This window comes from Malus sylvestris, chromosome 6 (assembly GCF_916048215.2).
Source record: "Malus sylvestris chromosome 6, drMalSylv7.2, whole genome shotgun sequence".
NCBI lineage: Eukaryota > Viridiplantae > Streptophyta > Magnoliopsida > Rosales > Rosaceae > Malus > Malus sylvestris.
In genome coordinates this window covers 25013389-25038093 of record NC_062265.1, presented here as the reverse complement: position 1 = coordinate 25038093, position 24705 = coordinate 25013389, and the positions used below count along the sequence as shown (strand labels likewise).

Here is a 24705-nt window from a genome sequence, read left to right as displayed (position 1 = left end):
AAACTTCTAAGTACCGAAGTGTGGTATCATTTTCACTTGCCTTATCTGTCTCATACGTAGATGTGACATCTTTTCTGGAAGTACTTTTCCTCCATCCAGGGGTAATATCTTTAACCGATGAAGATGCACAAGGTAATGTATCAATTTCACTTGAAGTTTACTTGTAGTTTCGGGCTTGGTCAAGTGCGATACAAAACCCTATAGTACGAGTCCCCCAAGTCGCCGAGCTAGGAGATTTGCCGAAAGAGGTAACAAACAAGGTAAGTAATTAGATTTCCAAGCATGCAACCTGGATCAGAGGTTCGACTTTTGATCTTTTTCCTTGTGTCGTAAACAGCAACAAGGATAAGGAGAAACAAATGAAGAAGAGATGATATGAGATACTTTTGCTTTTGAAGAAGTAACTTTCCACATGCTTATTCTTGAACTGGGCTGGAGGGTTTTCTGGTTTCCTCCAGAGTATAAGGCCGACTCAAGAATTTGACTCAAGAATTTGAGGGTCAAAACAAGTCCATCAAATCAAGAGTGCGTTCGACCTTGATGATATGAGATACTTTTGCTGTTGATGAAGTAATAGATGAATCGGCACGTGTTCTATTGCGCTTGTCTCCACATGCTTCATTGTATCCTTCTCACTTGCCCTATTTGTTCCTCAGGCAGTTGTGCTATATTTTTTGGAAGCATAAGATGTTGAAGATGAGTACTCGAGAGTAATGCCAGGTAAGTAATCGGGTAAGGGGTTCCAGGCAGTCAGTTCTTGACTGGAAGCTTGATTCCAAGTGCTGATTGATTGCTCTCTTTCTCATTGTCTTGTAGGTAAGAACAAGGGCAAAGGAAAAGACAGGGAAAAAGCATGATATGGGATACTCTTGCTTTTGACCCTGATGATATGAGATACTTTTGCTCTGGTGTAGCTGGTTTGCATAGGTATTATTGGGGGGGAAAGAAAGCTGAGTATTTCGAGAGACTTCGTTGGGAGTGCCTTTTTAGATATGAAGAAGGGTTGAGCATTTTTGCAGGTCTGCCTGTCCGTGGAGGATGAAGGTCAACATATATAGGAGTCTTCCTAACAACAAGTAGTAATGCTATTCCTTTACTCTTCTTGGTCGTAGCAATATAGTGGGAGCTGCAAGCTTCACGTGTTTTAACTTTGTCAGAGCACTTTGAAAAAGTGGTATGTGGTATCTGAAAAGCTGATGTTGCGTGTGAAAATTGCAGACAAGCTTTATCCAAGGAAATCTGATTTTCGAAGTTCGGAGAGCGATGCTTCTTCGGTTTTCAAACAAGCAATCATGTCGGGGATCTGGCTCTCGAGATTCGGAGAACGGTGCCTCTTCAATTTTTGAGAAAGCAATCCTGTTGGGAGTCTGTCTCTTGAGATTCGGAGAGCGGTGTCTCTTCGATTTTTGAGAAAGTAATCTTGTTGGGAGTCTGGCTCTCGAGATTCAGAGGGTGGTGCCTCTTCGATTTTTGAGCAAGTAATAATGCTATTCCTTTACCCTTCTTGGTCATAGCAATGTAGTGCGAGCTGCAAGCTTCACATGTTTTAACTTTGTCAGAGCGCTTTGAAAAAAGTGTCTGTGGTATCTGGAAAGCTGATGTTGCTTGTGAAGATTGCTACCAAGGAAATCTGGCTCTCGAAGTTCGGAGAACAATGCCTCTTCAGTTTTCAAACAAGCAATCCTGTCAGGGATCTGGCTCTCGAGATTCAGAGAACGGTGCCTCTTCGATTTTTGAGAAAGCAATCCTGTTGGGAGTGTTTTCTCGAATGTAAGTAAAGGTTGGGCATTTTTGTCAGTCTGTCTTGCCATGGAGCACGGAGGTTGACACACATTGGGACTTTCTAGTTATCAAGCAGTGGTGTTGTTCCTTTATCCTTGTGGGTAATAGTAGGGTGGTTGGACCTTCAAAATTTATATGTCTAAACTTTGTTAGAGATCTTTGGCAAAGTTATCTGTGGTACCCGAGGAGCTGATGTTGCGTGTGGAGAGTGGTGCCTCTTCAAAATTTGAAGAGTGGTGCCTCTTTGATTTTTGAACCAACGACCCTGTTACCCTTTCTTTTATAAGGACACCAATTATGTGCAAGAAGTACATTTAGAGAGTTATTGCTTGTAGGAATTTTCCCCTTATTTTTGTACTTAAGAGATTTATTGCACCTCATTTCTGAGAATGTATGGCCCATCCGATCGTCGTTTTGACTTGAACTTTGGTAAAGAGGCAGCCATGCCTTCTCAAGACAACATATGACGCCTATCCTTCTTATCCCTTACTGGTCCTCTTACAGTTGGGAACTCTGTGATGAATGATATGACCGCTGCGGTAGTGGCCAGGAACATTCTCACTCCTAAAGATAATAGACTACTTTCCAAACAGTCTGATGAGTTGGCTGTTAAGGATTCTCTGGCTCTTAGTGTTCAGTGTGCAGGTTCTGTGTCTAATATGGCCCAACGCCTATTTGCTAGAACCCGCCAAATTGAATCATTGGCGGCTGAAGCGATAAATCTCAAACAGAAGATCAGAGGGCTCAAGCATGAGAATAAACAGTTGCACAAGCTCGCACATGACTATGCTACAAACATGAAGATGAAGCTTGACCAGTTGCAAGAATTTGATGGTCAGATTTTGCTTGATCATCAGAGGTTTGTGCGTTTGTTCCAAAGGCATTTATTGCCTTCGTCTTCTGGGGCTGTACCGCGTAATGAAGCTCCAAATGATCAACTTTCGGTGCCTCCTCCTTCTGGGGTTCTGCCCAGTATTGAGGCTCCGAATGATCACCTTTCGGTGCTTACTCTTTCTGGGGCTTTGCCGACTACTGAGACTTCTCATGAGCAACCTTTGTGAAGACTCCCTCTTGTTTGTTTATTTTGATTCATGTATATGTACATATTTGTAACTTATCGGAGATATCAATAAACAAGCTTTGCTTCATTTCAACGTATTTTGTTAAATACACCAAGGCATTCTTCACTAAGTTCTTTGAATTTTTTCTTTTGTTGAAGCTTGTATGTTGAAGCTTTCAGAGTGAAACATGTATGTTGAGGTAGTTCTCCCTTAATTTCTCGAGTGAGGAAAACGTCTCGGTTGGAGACTTGAAAAATCCAAGTCACTGAGTGGTCGGGAGACTTCTGAGTATCAAGGTGCAGTAACATATGGTAGGAGTCCCTCAATTCTCCGGTTGAGGAAGTTGACGAATGAGGCATTTCCTTTCTAAGTGGTAGCCCAAAACTCCTCATTCATATATATTTGTTATGAAAGTTGTCAGGCTCAAAGAAGAGAAGGCTTAGGCAATTTTTTTTTCGAATTTTCGAATAATTTTTTTTTTGAATATTCGAATTTTTTTTTTGAATTTTTGAATTTTCAAATTTTTGAATTTTTGGATTTCCGAAAAAAAAAAAATATATATATATATATATATATATTTTAAGGTTTGTAGGTGAAGCTTTGGTGTTGAAGCTTTGTAGGTGAAGCTTTAAGGTTGAAGCTTTGTTGGGCACCATGAATTGTTTTTGCTTCACACTATCTTGATCAAGATAGTGTGAAGCTTTTGTGTTGAAGTTTTGTAGGTGAAGCTTTTGTGGGTCAAGCTTTTGTGGGTCAAGCGCTTTTGTGGGTGAAGCTTTTGTATGTGAAGCTTTTGTGGGTCAAGTTTTTGTAGGTGAAGCTTTTGTGGGTCAGGCTTTTGTAGGTGAAGCTTTTGTGGGTCAAGCTTTTGTGGGTCAAGCTTTAAAGGATCAAGCTTTTATGGGTCAAGCTTTTGTGGGTGAAGCTTTTGTGTTGAAGCTTTTGTGGGTGAAGCTTTTATGTTGAAACTTTTGTAGGTGAAGCTTTGGAGTTGAAGCTTTATAAGTGAAGCTTTGGAGTTGAAGCTTTTGTTGGGTACCATGAATTGATTTTGCTTCACACTATCTTGATCAAGATAGTGTTAAGCTTTTGAGAATTTGTAGTTGTCCTCCATTGATGAAGCTTTTGTGTTGAAGCTTTTGTGGGTGAAGCTTTTGTGGGTGAAGCTTTTGTAGGTGAAGCTTTGGAGTTGAAGTTTTGTAGGTGAAGCTTTGGAGTTGAAGCTTTTGTTGGGTACCATGAATTGATCTTGCTTCACACTATCTTGATCAAGATAGTGTGAAGCTTATGAGAATTTGTAGTTGTCCTCCATTGATGAAGCTTTTGTGGGTAAAGCTTTGTGTTGAAGCTTTTGTAGGTGAAGCTTTGGAGTTGAAGCTTTTGATGCACAAAACCGAAGGTCTTGGAACAACGTAAATTCAACCGTGAATCTGCAAGTAATGTAAATAACACAAAATGTATCGTGGTTCACCCCAATGTTTGGGCTATGTCCACACTGATTGTATTGTATTTCTCTAAGAAGTGAGGGAGAGAGAGCTCTGAGAGTGAGAGCGTTGAGAGGGTGAGGAGCCTTAGGAATTGGCTTCAGAAATGGTCTCCCCTAATTGTGAGGGTGATGGGTCATTTTATAGAATAAGGACTTCTCACTTATTACATTTTTACCCTTTCCTTTATTACATAATTACATTTAAGTCCCCCGAGTTTTTATACGAGGTCTAAATACGAGGTCCTAAATATAGTATAAACAGCAGTTCCCCAAGTCTTCAGTCAAGAGAGTCTTTTGGTTGGAGACTTGAAATTCAGTCCATGTGTGGGCCGAAGTAACTAGATGTTGTCTTGAACTGATACTCGATATGAGGAGGTGCTCAATCTGAAATGATGCTCAACTAGAAGTTGTGCACGCTGCGAGGCTCGTGGCTTATGTTGCCTTGGTTGGCTCGGCTTGTGATGTTTGACAGTGAGGAAGTCCCTTTTATAGAATAAGGGCTTGCTCCTCAATACATAAGTGATGGGTTATAGTTGATGCTCGCGGCGAGGCGGTTGCTCAGTAGGCGGCGATGCTCTCTAATAGTAGTGAGGGAGTTCCTTTTATAGAATAAGGGTTCGTTCTTTAATACATAAGTGATGGGCTAGAGTTGATGCTCTTTAATGATGGTGAGGGAGTCCCTTTTATAAAATAAGGGATCGCTTCTCAGTACATGAATAATGGGTTAGGAGTGATGCTCGTGGTGAGGCGGTTGCTTAGCTGGCGGCGATACTCTCTAACGAAGGTGAGAGAGTACCTTTTATAAAATAAGGGCTCGCTCCTCAATACATGAATGATGGGCTAGAGTCCCCCAAGTATTTTTCATGAGGCCTAGTTGGGGCCCAATATATGGTACATAATGTAGTCCCCCAAGTCTTCGGTCAATAGAGTCTGTTGGCTGGAGACTTCAAATTGAATCCATGTATGGGCCGAAGTCGTGGTTGTTCGGAGGTGGTATTTGTATACCCTGCACTGAAGCTTTGTAAGTGAAGCTTTGCAAGTGAAGCTTTTGAAGCTGGAGCTCTGTAAATGAAACTTTTGAAGCTATAATTGGTGGCATGAAGAAGAGTACGGGTTGTACATTTCATCACCTGGTTGGTGGCATGAATGGCTAGTTGCCAAATGATTTTAGAGAACGGGTTGTACATTTCATCACCTGGTTGGTGGTAATAGCGGTAGGTTGCTGAATAATTTTAGAATACTGGACGTACTTTTGATGACTTGGTTGGTGCTATTTTAAGCTTATGGGGCTTCGCTCTCCACACAACATTCCAGCCCATTTATTTTGGGCTTTGCCCTTTTTTTTTTATTTTTTATTTTACCCACTGATGGGGTTTATACAGATATCTTCGAAAGATACGAAAAATAAATTACATCAGTAAAAAACAAGAAAAGTAAATCACATCATTCTGGTGGGGTGTTTATTCCTTACTTTTGTTTTCTCTTTTTTTTGCTTTCTCTTTTCTGATTTGTTCCCCACTGCTTTTCTTGGACAGGCTGATCATTACTTTTGCTTTCTCAGAAATCATTATTTCACATGCATGAAACCTCGAGCACATAGCTTGCCTTTCCTTGTTTGCTGAATTTCTTCCTTTCTTTATCTAACTCTCATTTTTTCTTTTTCAAAAGTGGCGATGGAGAAGATGGGGGTTGAGGAGCTCTGAGTAAGAGTTTGTGCTGGATTGGCAACTATAGTCGGTTGCAGAGCATAGAGTGTGGAACAGCATGAGTCAGCAACACATAAATAAGCACAGTGTTGTGTGTGCTCAGGTTGCAGAATGAATACAGTTGTCGTGAGCCCTTTTCCTCTACTTCTTCTTCTTGTAAATGATGCTCTTATTCTTCTGGTTCTTCATCGGAGGAGGAAGATGAAGACGAGTCAGACTCAGTAAGTTGGTGGGTTTTTTACGGAAGATCTGAGACTCGACTGTTGCACAAGACGGGAACGAATTTTGGGAAACACGGACGGATGCGGCTGTAGGGGGCCTCGCCCTGTGCTGACTCTGCCTCCGAGTTGAGAAGGTTGGACTCATCCCAGTCGGAGCTGTCGCTGCTGGAGGAGGAGGCCGATGCTTCTTCCACTTGAGGCGTTTCACAACTTCCCAGGTGAAATCTGGGTCGTCCATTCCAAAGTGTCGGTAGGTAGCCGTCTTTAAGAACTTTCCACTGCCACCCCTCTTGAGATCGAGGTTGATGGTGATCATACCAGGCTTGAAATCGAAGGTTTCCAAGGGCGTAAGACACCTGCACGATGGCCTTGCGAGCCAGCCCATTTGCTACGATGCTCTGAGCAGGCTCCTTTGTGCGTGTGGTCTCTAACAGAATTAAAGCATCGCAGCCCATCTTAACTGACTGACTACGTTTTGTACGAGAATCGAACATGTAGGTCTCAATGTAGGTGGATATCGTCCCTATTAGCGAGATGTCTGGCATGTCAATTGAGATGATATAAATAGTACAATGCTGTGCGTACCTTCACAAAACAATCATGGGAAAAGAGGCAAATGAGGGCACCGGGGAGCTTTGGATATTGCCAGTTAGCCTCGGAAGCATACGACTTCCCAGGATTTAGCGTCGACCTGGTTGTCGTACTGGCTTCCCAGTTTGCTCTCAACTAGCCAGTCATGGTTACGAAAAACAGAGTGTCACCTACTGAGACTTCGGCAACCAAATAACCGAGAAGAAGCAGCGTTGGTACGACCTATAGCCTGAAATGTGGAGCTGCGACCCCTCTTTTCCACCCAATCTCTCTCTCTCTCTTCTGTCAAGCGTTTAGTGAGGCTTCCCGTGACACAGAGGAAAAAGGGGAGTCATTTGATTGGCTGGGATGAGGTGTCTTGTTAAGAGCGTTGAGATGTTTGATCTTTGGGTTTGAGTTTCTACAGATCCACGGTGGTGGGAAAAAAAATGAAAGAGAACCGACATGATTTTTTGTGTCGATTCCCACAGATGGCGCCAAATGTTGATGCATAAAATCGGATGTCTTGGAACAACGTAAATCTGACCGTGAATCTGCAAGTAATGTAAATAACACAAGATGTATTGTGGTTCACCCCAAGGTTTGGGCTACGTCCACACTGATTGTATTGTATTTCTCTGAGAAGTGAGGGAGAGAGCTCTGAGAGTGAGAGCGTTGAGAGGGTGATGAGCCTTAGGAATTGGCCTCAGAAATGGCCTCCCTTAATTGTAAGGGTGAAGGGTCATTTTATAGAATAAGGACTCATCACTTATTACATATTTGCCCATTCCTTTATTACATAATTACATTTAAGTCCACCGAGTATTTATATGAGGTCTAAATACGAGGCCCTAAATATGGTATAAACACGCCTTTAATTGATAACTCAGATTTGTTATGTGAACCAAATTGCCGGTATATGCTTAGGGCTATGCAATATTGCATGCAGCTATGTTGGTCTGCCTGAGGCCCACCGTTACCCAACCTCATTTCACTGTTACAGTTAGTTAGTGGATACGAGTCTAATGTCTCGTATTTACGCGTGTTTGAGTGCGCAGTCTATGTGCCAATAGCGCCGCTACTATATACCAAAATGGGTCCTTAGAGAAGAATGAGAATCTATGTCATTTATGATTCACCATCAATTATTCGTTATTTAGAGCCATTGACAAGAGATCTCTTTACCGCACGTTCTGCGGATTGTCACTTTCATTAGGGAGAGTAAGAACACTAACGTTCCTATAGAATGCCACGAATTATCATGGTATGCTCTCACTCTGTCTCATTTAGATCCCCGCACTATCTAGTCTGGAAATGAAGGGCGACATATTCTAGATCTTCAGAGCATTGTTCAAAGCATGCCAGATGCTTTTACTAATCTAGCAAACATGACGAGATCACATACATCCACTGTAAACGAACCTATAAGGATCGACGTACCTAAAGTACACAATAATACCGCCTGGGAATCCCCGAAGGTGGGGCGGCCACACCTTCCACAAGGCCCGGTACATTGGCAGCTAGCAAATCATTTGCTCCTACCTTGAAGCGTGGTAGACCCCCTGGTTTAAAGGATTTACAATCCCATAAGAGGAAAACAGTACAAATTAGTGACCCTAGTCTGAATCCAACCATTGCTCACTCATCTGTTCCAACGCATAAAGTTATTCTAGATTACGATAATGTCATAGATGAGACAACCTGGCCTTTCGAGAATCATGAGATTTTGGTCCACTATGCCGTATTGGATGAGGTTTGAAATTAGAATGAGATGATCATTAACGATGCGTTTGCGTACACAGTGGCTACTGACATCATACTTAGCGATGACATTGAACCACGTTCCGTTGATGAAAGCCGACGTAGAACGGATTGGTCAAACTGGAAACAACTTGATTCACTTGAGAAACATAAGGTGTTTGGGCATGTAGCTCCTACTCTACCACATGTAAAGCTCGTGGGCTACAAGTGGGTTTTGGTAACGAAGAGTAATAAGAAGAATGAAATAGTGCAGCACAAAGCACGCCTCGTAGCGTAAGGCTTTTCTTAACACATTGGGATTGATTACAAGGAGACGTATTCCCCCAAAATGGCCGTCATAACGTTCTGCTACCTTATCAGTTTGGTAGTTTCCGAAAAACTGAATATGCAGCTTATGGACATGGTAATTGTGTATCCCTATGAGGATTTAGATATGAAAATCTACATGAAAAAACTTCAATTGATCAGTTAAAATAGTTATAGATCATGGAACACTCAAATAGTTCTAGATCATGGAACACTCTCTTTATTAGATTAAGGAGATCACTCTACAGATTGAAACAATTCGAGCGGATGTGATATAACCGTCTAAGTGAATATTTGACAAGTCAGGGTTATGAGAACAACGAACTATGCCCATGCATGTTAATAAATAAGTCACATTCTGGATTTGCGATTGTTGCAGTTTATGTCGACGACATAAACCTCATTGGAACTTTCGTAGAGCTTGAGGAAATTGTCGTTCACTTGAAATCAAAATTTAAGATGAAAGATCTTGGGAAAACTCGATATTATCTTGACCTGAAGATCGAGCATTGTTCAGATGGAATCCTAGTACATCAATTGAACCACACCCAAAATATGTTGCGACGTTTTAATGAGGATAAAGCGAAATCTTCGAGTACTCCATGGTTGTTCAAACTCTATATGCTAAACAAGATCATTTATGTCCCAAGAAGGATGAGAAAGAGATTTTGGAGCTTGAAGTTCTATACCTAAGTGCAATTGAAGCTTTATTGTACTTAGCTTAATGTATTAGACCTGACATCTCCTTCGCTGTTAATCTTTTGGCTAGATACAACAATGCGCCTACAGGTAAACACTGGAATTGTGTTAAAGACATTTTTTGTTACCTCAAGGGTACAATGAATTTGGGTTTGTTCTACACCCATGAATCCTTAAAAGGAGCTTCCACCCCCTTCAGTCTTCGGGTTAATTCTCGCCTCGTTGGTTAGCAGATGCTGGACATCTGTCTGACTAGGGCACATTCTCAAATAGGCTATGTTTTTACTGTTGGAGACACCGCTATATCTTGGAGGTCTACCAAGCAAACGCTAGCAGCGACTTCTTCAAACCATGCTGGGATCCTCGCCCTACATAAAGCATCGCATGAGTGCTTTTGGTTGAGAACAGTCATGGAATATATGTAAAGCACTAGTAGTCTTACTACCGTCGTTGACCTTCCTACGACGATCTTTGAAGACAATGCAACATGTATTGAGCAGTTAAATAAGGGATACATCAAGGAAGACAACATTAAGCACATAGCGTCGAAGTTCTTTTATTCTCACCAGCAACAATAGCATCAGAACATTGAAGTCAAGCAAATACGTTCCCAAGACAACCTGTCCAATCTCTTTACCAAGTCATTGCCTAAGTCTATTTTTAAGAAGCTCGTCCAAGGAATCAGTGCGTAAATTATTTGAGTTGAATTCCTTATAGTTCTCTTATTTGAAAGTTATGTCTAACTCAATGGGAGTATTCTGAAGCATACTCACTTGATCTTTATGTACTCTTTTTCCTACGATTAGGAGCATTTTTCCCACGGGGTTTTTGCTACCTAACGAGGTTTTGATGAGGCACCCATCCTGGGATGGTCATACTCTATTGAGTTCACTAATTTTGTCCTGTTTGACGTTTGTTTTAAACATTATGCATACTTCTCACTTTTCTCCTTAGTCTATGGGTTTTCACATGACTTAGGTTTTACCATAGCGAGATTTTGTGAGTTTTACTACCAATCCATACTTTCTTTATATTTGAGACTCGCATTCACCCGTTGTGCCGCCGACTTCATCAACTGTTCTACCTTATCTGCTGAAGATCTGATGTGATGTTTTGTTTGAGTATTTCCACACTCAATGGAGAGTGTTGCAGTCATATTTAAAACAGGAATGTGATTGTGCAAATCCTAGTGTATGTAGTGATATCTTTTAATATTCTCTTTAGTAGTTATTATCCTATTAGAGTTGTAATCCTATTAGGGTAATGATTTAACCTATCCTATTACTATAAATAAAGGCACAATGGAATGATACAACACACATCTCACAATTCGATCTCTATCTTCTCTCTCTCTTGCCATTGGCCTCTCTCCCTCTCTAGTCCTAAATACAGTTCAGTCAAATAAGCCTACAACAACACTAAATAAACTTAACAAAACTCCAAAAAAAAAAAATTAAAAATCTTATCGAAATCTATCCTCAAAGATTCTAAACGATAGTGACATGTGAAGCGACGAGATTGGTTAAAAATCTTATCGAAAATCCAGTCTCAACGATTCTAAACAAGTAACAACACATGGTGCGACGGAATTGGAGATAATGACACGTGACGTTATGAGATCGGTTAAAAATCTTATCCGAAATTACAAATAAAATTATTTTTTATTATTTTATAAAATAAAAATATTAATATTTTAATACGAATTGCTTGGGCTATTCAATTTAGTGATGGAGATGCAAAAAACAATTATTGTTCATTAAAGGTAGTTATTATTCACCTGAGGAGATTGAATTGCCCATTCATTTTTTGTAGAAGTGATCTTTATAGAGTGATTATATCATTATAATAAAAACTGTTTTGATCATAAACACGAAGTTTTATGAATCAATAATGAGCAATTTTGAATAAGAACTCCTACTTATCATTTGAATAGCCAAATATTATTGACAATCTTCCTTTTTTTTGGGCGGTGACAGGATGGGGAGAAGATATTTTAGGCGATGACTTTGTGCTAAATCCCTTACTTAATCAATCAAATTGCAGCTCTTTTTCATTGCAAGTGGATTTCGGGCGGTGGATTGTTCAGCAGGTGACTTTTTCTTAGACTAAAATTTGTTCTCCATGTAAAGAAGAAAGCCAAGGCATGAAGACGAGGGTAAATCAAATCTAACAACCGATCAGAACAAGTTCCAAGAAGAAAAGCCTTTTCATTTTTAGATCAGAAACCCTTTCTCTGTCCAAAACTTTTCCAAGCTTTAGACTAGAAACCTTTGATCCCAAAAAGCTTTCAAACTTAGAATTAACTCTGCCACTTCTCTGAGGTATCGATTTATTAGCCTTAGGAAGAATCCCTTTTAGGAACTCTCTTTTTCTCAAAGAAACAAACTTGCAGGAGTCCAATCCGATCACCACAAAAGCCAATCTGATGGCTTGCTTTGTCACACTTGGGTTGATCACTACAACTTTAGTTGCTTACTAAAAATAGTGCCCGCGCGTTCTTGCGGGATTACAAAACGTGTGAGCATAATATATATAAATATTTAAAGAACGATGAAGTTTGAATCAAAGGTGTATAAGGGGCTGTGAAAATGATGGCATTCAAACAAAACTATGTATGAAAGTAAAGGAATAGAAAAAGAGAACTATGACACATACCATTTGTTTGGTGTTAACCAATGTGATTCAAGAATGTCCATTAAACCGTAAATGACAATAGAAACTGAGGATCAGAAAGAATCAGACAAAATCTCATATTTAAAATCAAAGATCAAAGCTGCCTAAATATCAAACTATTCATTAAAAAGACTTAAAACTTAAAAATTAGATGAGTACATCACTGAGTTTTGTAAGATCATCTATGTAGAGAAAACGTTTAGAACTAAATTTATTAAAGTAACTGATATATTGTGATAGAGCATGAGAGAAACAACATAAATATCTTAGCAGAATGAGTGGATATCAAGGAGAATTAGATTTATTCAATTTCGATACAAAGAAAATGAATTAATGCAAGTACAACATTTGTGCACATTGAGAATGAAATTAACTAATTAACTTACTAACCCCTACTGTAAATTTCACACCTATGCTAAAAACGGATTTTGTAACCAATATCCCAAAAATGGGGCAAAAGGAAAGAAAAAAAACCTTTGTATGGTATACTGCAGCGTTATCTGTGTAACCAAACTCAACCCAGCAACCTCCTTGTAAACTTGGAAATCTGTTTACAAATTTTATGGCTGCAGAAGAAATTATATCCTGCAACATTAATATCATTAAGACTTAAGTATTTTTCCCAAGTGAATACACATGAAAAGTATCAAAGAGAGAAAGAAGAAAAAATTATCAAAATAAGAACTACACCCGTGTCCCATAATTTGGGCATATAGATATTTTGCTACCGAGGCAAAATTCTCAATAACCCAAGAATCAGCCTATCAGATTAAGAAATATTCATAAGGGAAAAAGTAAGCTTAAACAGGATTTCATATATATGAACTCACTTTTTGACAATTAATTATTCATCCTATTACCAAATAGTTATTGGAAATGGTTTAAGTTATAAAACCTGACTCTTATCAAATAGCTGGGATCAAATCTCAAGAAAATTCATTCCCAGAAGTCATTTCTACGCAAGAGTTGTTTCCATGCTTTTTCACCTGGGTTTTCATTTCGAGTTCAATTTTTTAAGTAAAAATTTATACCACCCGCATCTACAATGGTAAAAACTAAGAAGGTAGGCACACATCTTAATCAAAGTGAAAAATGATGTCTAAGGATTATATGTAGCATATTTCAGCTAATGATACAACAGCCTCTGAAATCCGTGTTGCAAATTTGGCTATTCAAAAGCCTCTGAATTTATAGCCTAAATCAGCATCACACTATTAAATCACGCTATTAAATCGGAATAGAAACGTTGAAAAACATATGAACTGATGCCCAAGTTTGATTAATCCAACATTAATAGCTACCTAGTTCAACATTAAGAGTTGATAAGACAGTACATAAATCCCAAATCACAAACGCCCCAAATTTGAACAAAACAAAGATGTCAGATATGGAACCCAAAGAACTCATCAGGAAGCCTTGGCTTTCCTGGGTAAGAAATTCTTCAAATCAAAGCAAAAAACCTAAAGATGGTTACTTGAATTCAATAAAAATTAAAATATAATTACTCTTAAGCATGCTTTTTTTTTCAGGAATCAGAAAAACTTGAAAATATCCCAAACAGTTTCTTACACCTCATGTATTCAATAGAGCTTGAATTTCTAAAGGGACAACTTGAAATCATATATGTAAGAGTTGTGTTCCCTCAGGCAGATAAAACTGAGAAAGACAAATCTTTCCAAAATCCTAATAACTTTAAATATTATCAATTTCCCAACAAAATACATTGGTTCCAACACTAACAACATAAAAACTTTTAAAATTGCAATCTAAACTAATGTTTTCTCTCTTCCTCTCCCTGTCTGTATTCCCTCTGTCACATAAAAGGTAGAAACACAAAGCTTTCTAAAATTCCAACAACTCCTCTCATTTCTTCCCAAAAAATACAAATCCATTTTAATCCAACAATTATCAGTGCATCTCCAAACTGGAAAAAAGCAGGACAGAAAACGTACCCAAAATATAACAGCAGCATCACAGGTGCTTCAAAATAGTCACACCTTACTTTCTAACTCATACGTATACTTGACTTTCTTTTCCTTCTACCTCAGAGCAAATTGTGTATTAGTTAAAGACCACAAAATCAAAATACTGGAAAGCCACAATTTACAACCCAAGCATATAAGATTAAGAAAAATCAGGCAAAAAATAGCTACACAGACCAAATAAAATCCACAAAACTAAGCCAAATGTAATCTGTAAAGATTTGGCACAACACAGAGACCAATTTCCCCTAGTTTAATTTTGATAAATGCAAAATGATCACAAATAACTCACTCAAAATTAGGAAAGCAAAAAAACCTAAAAACAACAAAATCAAAGCCTCAGAATCTGAACAAAATGAAGAACAAAAATCGCAAACCACATAAGCAAAATTATTGAAAATAAAAATTCAACATGCATTAAAGCCAACAATAATAGGCAAAAGAAAGGAAATCAATTAGGAAAAAACGTTTTCGTTTCGAAATTCACCAATTTGATCCTCTTAGCAACGACTAATTGGAATCGGCAACGTGGAAACACCGAATTTTGATAATTTAATCTCCAGGTCAGTGACCCAAGGAGCAGAACCAAGCCTCAGAAAAATGACTTCAGCCGGTTTCTATCGTTTGACACACGCGGAAGCCAGAATCAGAAAGGCAACACAAATTGAGAGACAGCAGTGGAATGGAAACAAAATAGAAAGAAAAGAGAAAGAAAATCAAAACTGCCAATTGAACCCATAAAAACCCATGACATGATGTAATTAAATATTTTACCCCAAAAAAGATTAAAATCTAAGCATAGAAACAAAATACCTAATATTATAAAAACAAAATTCATGTACAAAAACCATCCAAAATTCATACGCAAAAAGCATCTGAACATCGAAAACCACCAAGAAAAAAATTAAAACAACGATACCAAAGAAGTAAACAAAAAAAAAACTCACCCAGGACTGTAGACCTCTGACACAAAAAAATTGATTCTGATAAATCCAAAAAAGGAACAAAATTCGTAGCGAATGAGGGATTTTGAACGCAAGAAATTTGTAGCAACCAAACTTTTTTCCAGCAACCAAAAATAGGCTCACTGATTTCGCACAGATAATTTGGGAGAGAGATGAAAAGATGAGAGAGCAGTTTGAGGTAGGTAGAAAATTGATGAGAACGGCGAGAAAATAAACCAAATCCCTCAACAGGCGAGATAAAAAAGGCCTAGGACTTTTCGGGCAGCTGAAGACAGCCCACCTAGTGGGGGCAAAAATGACATTTAACTGTACAAAGCAATTTAGCAGCACCTAAACCCCAAACAAATCAAGGGCATTTCCGCCCTTTTACTATTTCTGAACAGTGATAAAACTCAACTAAGTTTTAGTATATATAACTAGCAACGGTGCCCGCACGTTGCTGCGGGATTAGAAATTTATTCAAACTTATGCAAATTCATTCACTTCATAAGCAATGTTTGAAAGAAGAACTGAGCATTACAAATAAAAAGTATAATGAAAATTTAACTTGACAAAGAGACCTCAATGATCTGGCTCAATTCATCATTCAAGACTTGGTCGAACTGTGATTCACTCAATCTATCCCTAAACAAAAGAAAACCAAACCAAGTTCAGCAAGAATTATGCTCGATCTTTGTGAAACTATATAAGGAATGATACAACATTGTTAATTAAACAAACATAGACTGAAGCTGATCTTAAAATTCATTTAAAATGGAAGTGGCAAATATCGTTCGCTTGAGATGCTAACTTAATGTTTAATCATTCAAATGATATTGCTTTTGAACCAAAGTATGTGGAAAAAAGAGTGGAAATCTGATTAACAATTACCATTTCCAGCGGTACCGCGCTGCTAAGTTTTACTCTTTAAATCTCCAACAAATAAGCTCCTCTGTAATTTTTGCCTGAGCACTAAAATAAAAAAATTGGTACATAGATGAAGAGTTAAGACTACCTACCATAAATGAATTGAGAACTACAATAATGTGACAATCCGCATGTATAACCTATGCGTCCATCATTATAGGTTTAATCAGAAATACCATATTTTTAAAATCATGGATGATTCAATTTTAACCTTAAAACCGAGACCATCTCCAGTTCTTGGCAAATCAAATTTCAATCAATAGCCACACATGTGAAATATACGTTTGAAAGATGTAAAAATGGTATCACAAAACATTAACATTATTGAGAACAGAGAGGTTAGAAAAAACAATCAAACAGTTGGTATTTGGCGGCAAAACTTAAAAACCAAAAATGCACTTTAACGTCCTAGAGAGAACATAATTGTTAGCAAAACGTAGAATATTGAAAGAATATTGTGATAGTCACGAAATAAGTTTATGGGTTTGCTAATATTGATTTATTAGGTTCTTGTCTCAATTTATCATTTTCTGTTAAACTGAAAGTGTAAACATTTAGGTCCTCACCAAGAAAAAAGCAATTAATTGATGCTAAATACAAAACCGGCTAACCTTGAAATATAAACCAGAGAAACTAATTGAAATAATCAAATCCCAAATTCAATTTCAAAGGTAGATAAGAGTCACACAAAGGTGTGGCATATGACTATAGACCATAATGAAGCTACTTTTATAGTTATTTACTTCCTTACATGATAATTAAGGTCTAGGTAAGCTTATATACCTTTTTAGTAGCAATTAACTCTGCTTCCAAGGCATCCACCCGACAAACAACAACATTTGGCCATTCCAAACGCAGTCCTCCTGCAAAATCCTTAAAACAACTCAATCAAAATGAATGTAGAATGAAAGTGTCACAACCCGTCCCGAGATTCTATTTATTGAGGCTGTGAAATGACGAAAGTACCCTTGACGGTTACTAAGGTATGTGTGTGGCATGTTTTGAATAATGCATATTTTCCCAAGTTTTGGAAAATTTAAGTTGGATTAAAGGATGTGTGTATATTTGTGTGGTTAGGGAATTAAAGAGTGAATTGTTTTGGGTGGACCACACACACACACACGGGACAAACCCTTTCCTTCCCCGTGCTCTCTCTCTTCCCTCTCAGTTTCTCTCTCTCTCTCTCGAACCGTACGGACAAGAACCCAAAATCCCTCAAAACATCACGGATCGACGTCAATAAGGTGAGTTTCCTCATCCTTGCAACCTCCTGAGTTGAATGGTATCATTTTTGGAACTTAGAACCTTCGAAATCACGTGAAATCCGAACCCTAGTTTGATGTCATTGTTCATGCACACGTGAATTGTTGATTTTCAGGGAATTCTAAGCTTACAGGGAGCTTAGTGAGGTCCCAAGGAAGCTCAAAGTACTTAGTTTGAAGGTTTTGGACGTCGGGATTGTAGGGTTCAAAGTTGGCCGGTTTTCTTGGTTTTTCTTTGGTGAGATTTCGTAATTTTTAGAGCCTTAAACTAGTACAACGTGATTCTACATGCTTAGGGCTTCATTTTGATATAAAATGCATAGAAAATGGTGGAGAAATGACGGAGAACAAGGAGATTGAAAAATCTCCAGTTTTCCGACGACCGACAAAACCAGTCCGGCGACTGGAGGAAGAAGGTGACGCGCGTGCGGCCTCGAAATTTTTTTCTAAAAATACCTCGACGTCCGTGACGTCGAGTAGTTCACTGTGGTATATTCATATACCCAAATTGAGCATCGTATGAGAAGTTATTTTGAATTGTCGGTTATGTGCTTTAATTAACGTTTTTATAGTTGTTTCGCATATAGGTGATACCTATCCCGAGGACGAGCGCATTGAAGGACGTCACGGGGGTTATGACCCTTCGACTTATCAGTGAGTGGGCAGTTATTTTCTGTTATTACCTATATACTACTGAATTTCCCAGAAATTGAATTTAAATGAAAGTATGTTTTAAAATGCCATGCATGCATATTATGAATTATATGAATTAGTAATTGATGCATATATATGTGAAATGGTGCTGTGGACGCACATGTGAGTATCAGGTGAGTTTATGTTATTCATGTGAACTATTGATCATGTGAATTGTGTTGAGAGCTCATAACCTGCACCTTTGGTGTTAGTGCTTATATTATTCACCCCGCACCACACACTCACCTTGGATCCAAGTAGGTGCATGTCGTACAGACCATAAGAGGATTTCGACGTGTCGTACAGACCATAGAGTGGTTCCGACTGTAGGTGATTTTAGATTATTATACAACTGTTGATGTGAGAAGCACTAGAGCGTATTCTTACACCTTTCTTATCGTACAGACTACTTCAGGTAGTTCCGATTTATGTGCAGAGTAGCGCCGTACAGGTCACTGCGGTGACTCCGGTTGGATTGGATATTGAATTTTAGAATTAACCGTACAGGACTAACTGCAGGGTCTCCGGTTGATTCATTATTTCACCTGTTATATTGATGCATCCTTATTCTGTTATTGACATTTTCGCATTGCATACTTTCTGATTTTTGATAAAGAATTGTGATTTGAGATATATATGAAGATTATATGCATATTATGTTATTTTTTGGGAAAGTATACAGGTTTTATAGCGAGGGGTTAGAAATGTTTTCAAAAGGCTTTGTTTTACTGACCCACTCAATTTTGTTTTGCGCCCCTCCAGGTTCTAGTTAGCAGCGTTGGTGGCCCACGAGGATTCCCACGGCATTCTGACAGACTACTCATGTAGGACTCACCTTCGGGTGTTGTAATTTAGTAATGTTCCTACTTGACTGCACCTAGTTCTTATGCTCTGAATATGTGTGTTTCACACTTAAACTTACTCTAGCATGCTAGTTGGATATTATTGCTAGTATTTAGTTTTTATTTCTTCGTATTTCTCTTATCTACTGCTTCCACGTCGTACTTTTGGTTACATCACGCTCATGTGACGGCCAGCACGTCTTGATTCTAGGACCGGGGTGTGTCAGAAAGTCAAAAGTAAAATCAAAATAAATGTAGAATCAAAATAAAACACTGGATTTAACACTATAGAGTCTAAAAACTGAAAGGGTTAAAATAGTCCAACTTCGAACTGATTACCTGAGTATATGTTGAGTGGTGAAATCCGTGAAGTGTAAGATTATGAATTTAGGACAATAAGATTGTGAATTTAGGACAATAAATTGTATACCAGTATACCACTCAAATAGAAGGAGATCGAAAGCAAAAAAACAAGAAATAAAAAACAGTTAGTAACAAAACTAACACAAAACTGACCCAACAAAATTGTTAATATATTAAAAACTAAATATTTCAACAAATTATATACCTTCAGCAAAACCCCTAAATAAGAACACCAGAGTTTCCTGAAAGCAAAAAAGAAATAAATCAGACAGCCACACACAGCATCCGAGCACACAAACAAAAACCCCCAAGATTATAAAAAGAAATTTAAATACAAAATCCATCTATAAATCGAAAACAACAAAAAAAAAAATTAAATAAGACACACTGAGAAAGAAGAAAAACTCAGCAGGGGACTCTAGGTTATGTGGGTAAGAAATGGATTTCGATCAATTAAGAAAAAGGGCAAAAACTTCTAGCAGCTCAACGATTTCCAAGGAAAAGTAAATTAATTTCTAACAGAAAACAGAAAAAATAAAGTACATGCATAAAATCAAACATATCAACTTCCACACTAATCCAAAGCACAATTAATTGCATGAATATTAAAATCAACATGCAAATAATGAGATTGAATGTGCGAACCTGAACAGAACAACGAAATTGACGGCGGCGCGAGCATGGCTGAGATCACGGGCGGTAATTCCATAGAAGCACATGCTGACCTCGCCGGGTTCTATCGGCCTGCCGATCTGGAGAATGATGGCAACAATAAACAACAAGTAAAATAGCGATGCGGGAGAGAAAAAAAACCTAGGTTCCAAAATACCCAAAAGGTGAGAATGGCGAGAGAGAAGCGAAATCGAGAAGAAGTCGAACTGAAAGGCCATCGATGATGGATGCGTGGGCTAGAAGTGACGGAATCGAACCACACAAACAAAGGATGATCAATGCATGGCAATAAGGGGTATAACAGATATTTAACTGTGCAAAGCAGCAGCTAAACGGCTAAGGAAACAAAAAACCCAAGGGCATTTCCGCCCTTTTACTATAGCTGAACAGTGTTAAAACTCAACTGAGTTTTAGTATATATAATGTATTTACTTATTTGTAAATTTCCAATTCAGTTTATACATATTTTCTTTGGAGCAAGAAGTTTTTTGTTTTTGTTTATGTTCAACTATTTTACTTATGAAGCATTTCAATTGAATATATAAAAAAAAAATACTGAGTTAAGCCTGTTCCACTTAATGTCATAATCTTTTGGTTAGAAGTTAAATAGCGCAATTTTATCACAGACACACCATTTACTAGCGAAAACTAGTAGTGGCACATTCGTAATCTTTAACTTTAGGTTCATATATAAGTTCCCAACCTACAACCAAAGCTAATGAAATTTTATTTGTCGAACAACCTACATAAACTGCACCCGAAACTGGCATCTCATAATACCCAACACCTTACATACCCTTTGCCAGATGAGGATCCTCTCCGGATCCTCTCCGGATCCTCTTTGTGGGGATCTTAGAGATCCTTACATCATAGTCGTTCATTAAATACCGCGCTGTCAATTTTTGTTATATATTATTGTGTTTAATTTTAAATAAATAAATTTTAAATGATATCTGATCGCACAATGTACGATAAACAGTTAGGATATGAGGATCTCTAGGATCCCCACAACTTGGATCCGGATGGGATCCAAATCCTTCAATTTATATAAAAGTCAACGTTTTCTTAATGCATAAACATGATGGAGTTTTAACGAAACACTTTTGGTACTGTTAACTTTTAACGAAAAACCATATTTTTACCTTTCCTTTGTACTATTTACTACACCTTTATTTATCATCTTTAATTAAAACTAAAGTTTTTTTAGATTTTTTGTTAATTTTCCTTAAGAATAATATTTACCCAACAATAAACATGGGGAAATTATCTTGATTTTCATATTATCTCAAAACATTGGGAAGGATAAACCAGTGTATTATAATATATATAAACACTGATTTCTGTGTTGCAGTTTGGTTTTGGAATCTCAGTGAGCTCCATTACTACAGGTGAAAGCCAAAGGTCTGCATGCAGGGCCCTGCAGTTTGACTAGTTAGTTTTCATTTATGTACGATTTGATGGACGATGGTACTTGGGGAAACAGAATTAGACTGTAATGGCATATATGGCCTGTCATATTTTTTAGAAGTAGTTTTGGTGTAAGAAAAACTCTCATTGATGAAGATGAATATAATATTAGGGAAGATATTAGGGAAGATGTTACAGAGAAAAGCTGATTATTTTTAATTTTATTCCTCAAAATTAGTCTCAGGGAGAGAGGGTCAACTTCTTTGGATTTCATTTATGCATCGGAAAAACTGATGCTAACGTTGACATTTGTAAATGAAGGCTTTCAATTTGAATGTGCTTATAAGGAGTTTGACTACTTGGTATTATATAGTGGAATCTTAACTTCCTTTAACACAATCATTCATGTTTTAATGCGTGTATCTACACCTCATTTTATGAATTTTGACATTATAGTTTCCTTATATTTTAAGACATGAATTAATTCCAGTGGTGTGACCACCACATTAGTCATATACATTGTTATTTTAACGCAATGTTTGAACAATACTCATTCAATGATTGAACAATAGGATCATCCATAAATATTTTACTTCAATTCACTACCTACATTACAATCTTTTAATACAATTTTGCAGTAGGCCAGTTTCACTATGTCTCACACTAGGAGTTATAGTTGTAGAGCTCACGGATGTTAATGGGAGAGCTAATACTTTTATCTCCATCAAGTAACCCCTCTGCTATGATCATATTAGCAGCTTCTGTAGGATGATATGCATCCCAAAACACGTACTTCGATCGATCGTCACACAATGCAGAGCTTCTGCTTGCATCGCGGCTCTTAAAGCAAACAAACGGCGGAAAGTAACCTCCACAGCATGGTCCATTTGCATTCGCAAACCCTAGCAATATCAGATTCAAAAACCAAAAGAAAAATAGATCAATGACCTTGATCATATACTAAAAACGAATGGAAGGGTATGTCTACTTTTAAAACCCTAGTTACCAACCTACCATATTGATGATAATTTACTATGATCTTCGTGAAGATATCAAAGGAGTTTGCATAGACAAAGATCGCTTCAGGACCCAGCTCTTGGTTAATTTGATCCAAAACTCCATTAAGCTTCGTGTTGTAGCCTTGGATTAATTCATTCACCTCAGCAAAACACTGTCCACTTGGTAACAAATGGATGGCACGAATAAATGGTATGCATCCTATGGGTCCAACCCCTACCACAACGAACTTTCTAGCTCCCAGCTCGTGCAGTCGCTTCACAAATCAAAATATTAAGGTTAATTAGGGTAGTTTATTAAGCCTTTGCCATTATATTAGAGAGACGGACAGTGACTCTCTAAATTTGCGTTATATGACATGTGTAGTGGTTAATCACAAAAAATCTTGGTGTCACTAAAAGTTGAACAACTCAATACAATTCATATTTAAATTTGTCAATAATCTGATATGTGATTGCTGTATTCTTCAACATTTCAATTAGGTGATTGGTTTTAGACTGTACCTTAAGCTGTATGGTCAAGTTAGAGACCATGAAATCTTGGAACATGGAAGGAGAGACCTTGTCATCACCAAAAAATGGTATGGTCGGTTGGAAATAGTTGAGAACATCATTGGATCCAATTGTCACCGAGAAGATTGCCTTCTTTAAGAATTCCTTTGTTTTATTCTCTCCCATTATTTTCACCATGTCATATCTGCTTTCCTCAAAATTATTCACTTGCTCGCGCAGTGGGACTCTTCCAATCTGTATACAACAACTTCAGAATATTTTAAAAAAAATTGTATATATTGTGATTAGTGCTAATTAAGTATTACTTACAAACAAAACTCCTGTTTCATCCAATATTCCTGAGGCTCCAGAAGCATAATTAATTCCTTTGAGGACTGAGTTTGCTCGAGTGTTTGGGGCTAGATAAGGTGGAGGAAATGACTTAGCACCAAGAGCTTGACCTGATGGCACCATGCAAATTAAGCTACAGTTAGTGTTAAAAATGGTTAACTAATTATGAATTGATAGTCAACAAACATCAATTTAAAAGTCAATTTAAATAAACTTCTGGGCCCTGTAAAAATAAACCTTGTAAACAATGGCTTCTGCATTATCACGTGACTCACTGAAATAAATAGCAAAAACTCATGTGACCCAATTTAAAACTCATGCAGTATGATTAAACTCCACTTAATCTTCTGAGTGTTTTGTCTTATTGGCTTAAGAGATGACTATTAAAACTCGTTGAGTTGATCATCAAAACGACAACTTCGTTTATAAAATTTGCACTCAGAACTTCATTTATAAAATAGACTGATCGATGATACTGAACCAAAAGATCATCCGCGCTATATTAAATGACCGAAATTTGGTTGGCGGGCAATTAGCAACTAAGCTATAAGTGAACAGTATGAAAGCTACAAAAACCAATTAGCTGTGGAAATATTACTACCAAAACTGAAATTTCTAAAACTAGTAGCCATACCTCCAACTTCAAAACCCTTTTAAATGAGTAGTTATACCAAGTGAGGCTAAGTTGGTGGGATTAATAAACATTTAGTGCATTTACCTACAATGTCCGATACGGTTCGACCATTTGTGAATCGACCAGTTGGTTGACCACCAGAAGGCTTGAAATCTATTCCATAAGGAGGAGAATCAGCCTTTGAGAGTGTGAAAATGTAGTCATTGTTTCCTGCGTCCACTAGAGAATCTCCAAACACAAATGAAGTGAAAGCAAAACATGGAAAGGCACTCAAAAGCACAACAAAATTTGGGCAGATTGCACATAGAAGAAGGAAATGAGAAATCTTAGGGGCCTCCATGTTTCAATATTGTAGCAAGTTGGTTAATTATTTTTACTTTGATGGGTTATTATAGATGCTTTATTTGCATGTCCTTTTTTAGGAGAGATTTTTTTTGTTATCAATTCACCACTCGGCATGCATCTATTGGAAGGACCATTCACGTTTTTTAAAACAAGTATCAAAACGTCTATTGAATACTCAATGCCATTAGAATGGTTGGTGTCAAGAAAGTTTCTCCCCATTGATGTCACATGATCTCTGAATAGGTCTTTGTATCATTTTGGATGACTTAATTAATATTTGGAATTGGTCATGACCTAACTAGCCATGGTGGTTCCATAATTTATTCAGTTTGACTGATTTGGTGGGCTCTCACCAACTCTGTGCTGCAGAGAAGTAAAGTACCAAAATTAAATCCGCTGCCAAAGGGGATGCATATGACAAGACTGCGTTGGATTTATTATTATTTTTAGGAGAAAATGATTTCGTATAGATCTGTGGATAATATGATGCTTTTGATTTCTGTAGGGTCC

At 37.7% G+C, this 24705-nt stretch overlaps 2 protein-coding genes across 5 annotated transcripts; both read right to left on the bottom strand.

The window, feature by feature from the left end:
- Positions 1 to 12544: 12544 nt before the first annotated feature.
- On the bottom strand, positions 12545 to 20191 carry LOC126625159 (uncharacterized). Of its 4 annotated transcripts, XR_007624348.1 has the most exons (6): positions 19924 to 20031; positions 19484 to 19520; positions 16902 to 16981; positions 16083 to 16156; positions 15195 to 15836; positions 13352 to 14304 (listed from the first exon to the last, which is right to left on the bottom strand). XR_007624348.1 is itself a non-coding variant. In XM_050294241.1 (4 exons), exons 1-4 carry the CDS (start codon positions 20166 to 20168, stop codon positions 12635 to 12637), a joined length of 588 nt encoding a protein of 195 aa, XP_050150198.1. In that variant the 5' UTR covers positions 20169 to 20191; the 3' UTR covers positions 12545 to 12634. The 4 variants fall into 4 exon arrangements, 1 of the variants encoding a protein (XP_050150198.1); XR_007624347.1 differs by lacking the exon at positions 16083 to 16156; XM_050294241.1 differs by lacking the exons at positions 13352 to 14304; positions 15195 to 15836; positions 16083 to 16156 and adding an exon at positions 12545 to 12850 and having other exon boundaries at positions 16902 to 16991; positions 19924 to 20191.
- Positions 20192 to 21896: 1705 nt separating this feature from the next.
- LOC126625158 (GDSL esterase/lipase At5g41890-like) lies at positions 21897 to 24287 on the bottom strand. The gene is made up of 5 exons (XM_050294240.1): positions 23935 to 24287; positions 23196 to 23326; positions 22878 to 23120; positions 22372 to 22630; positions 21897 to 22259 (listed from the first exon to the last, which is right to left on the bottom strand). Exons 1-5 carry the CDS (start codon positions 24188 to 24190, stop codon positions 22021 to 22023), a joined length of 1128 nt encoding a protein of 375 aa, XP_050150197.1. The 5' UTR covers positions 24191 to 24287; the 3' UTR covers positions 21897 to 22020.
- Positions 24288 to 24705: the final 418 nt, after the last annotated feature.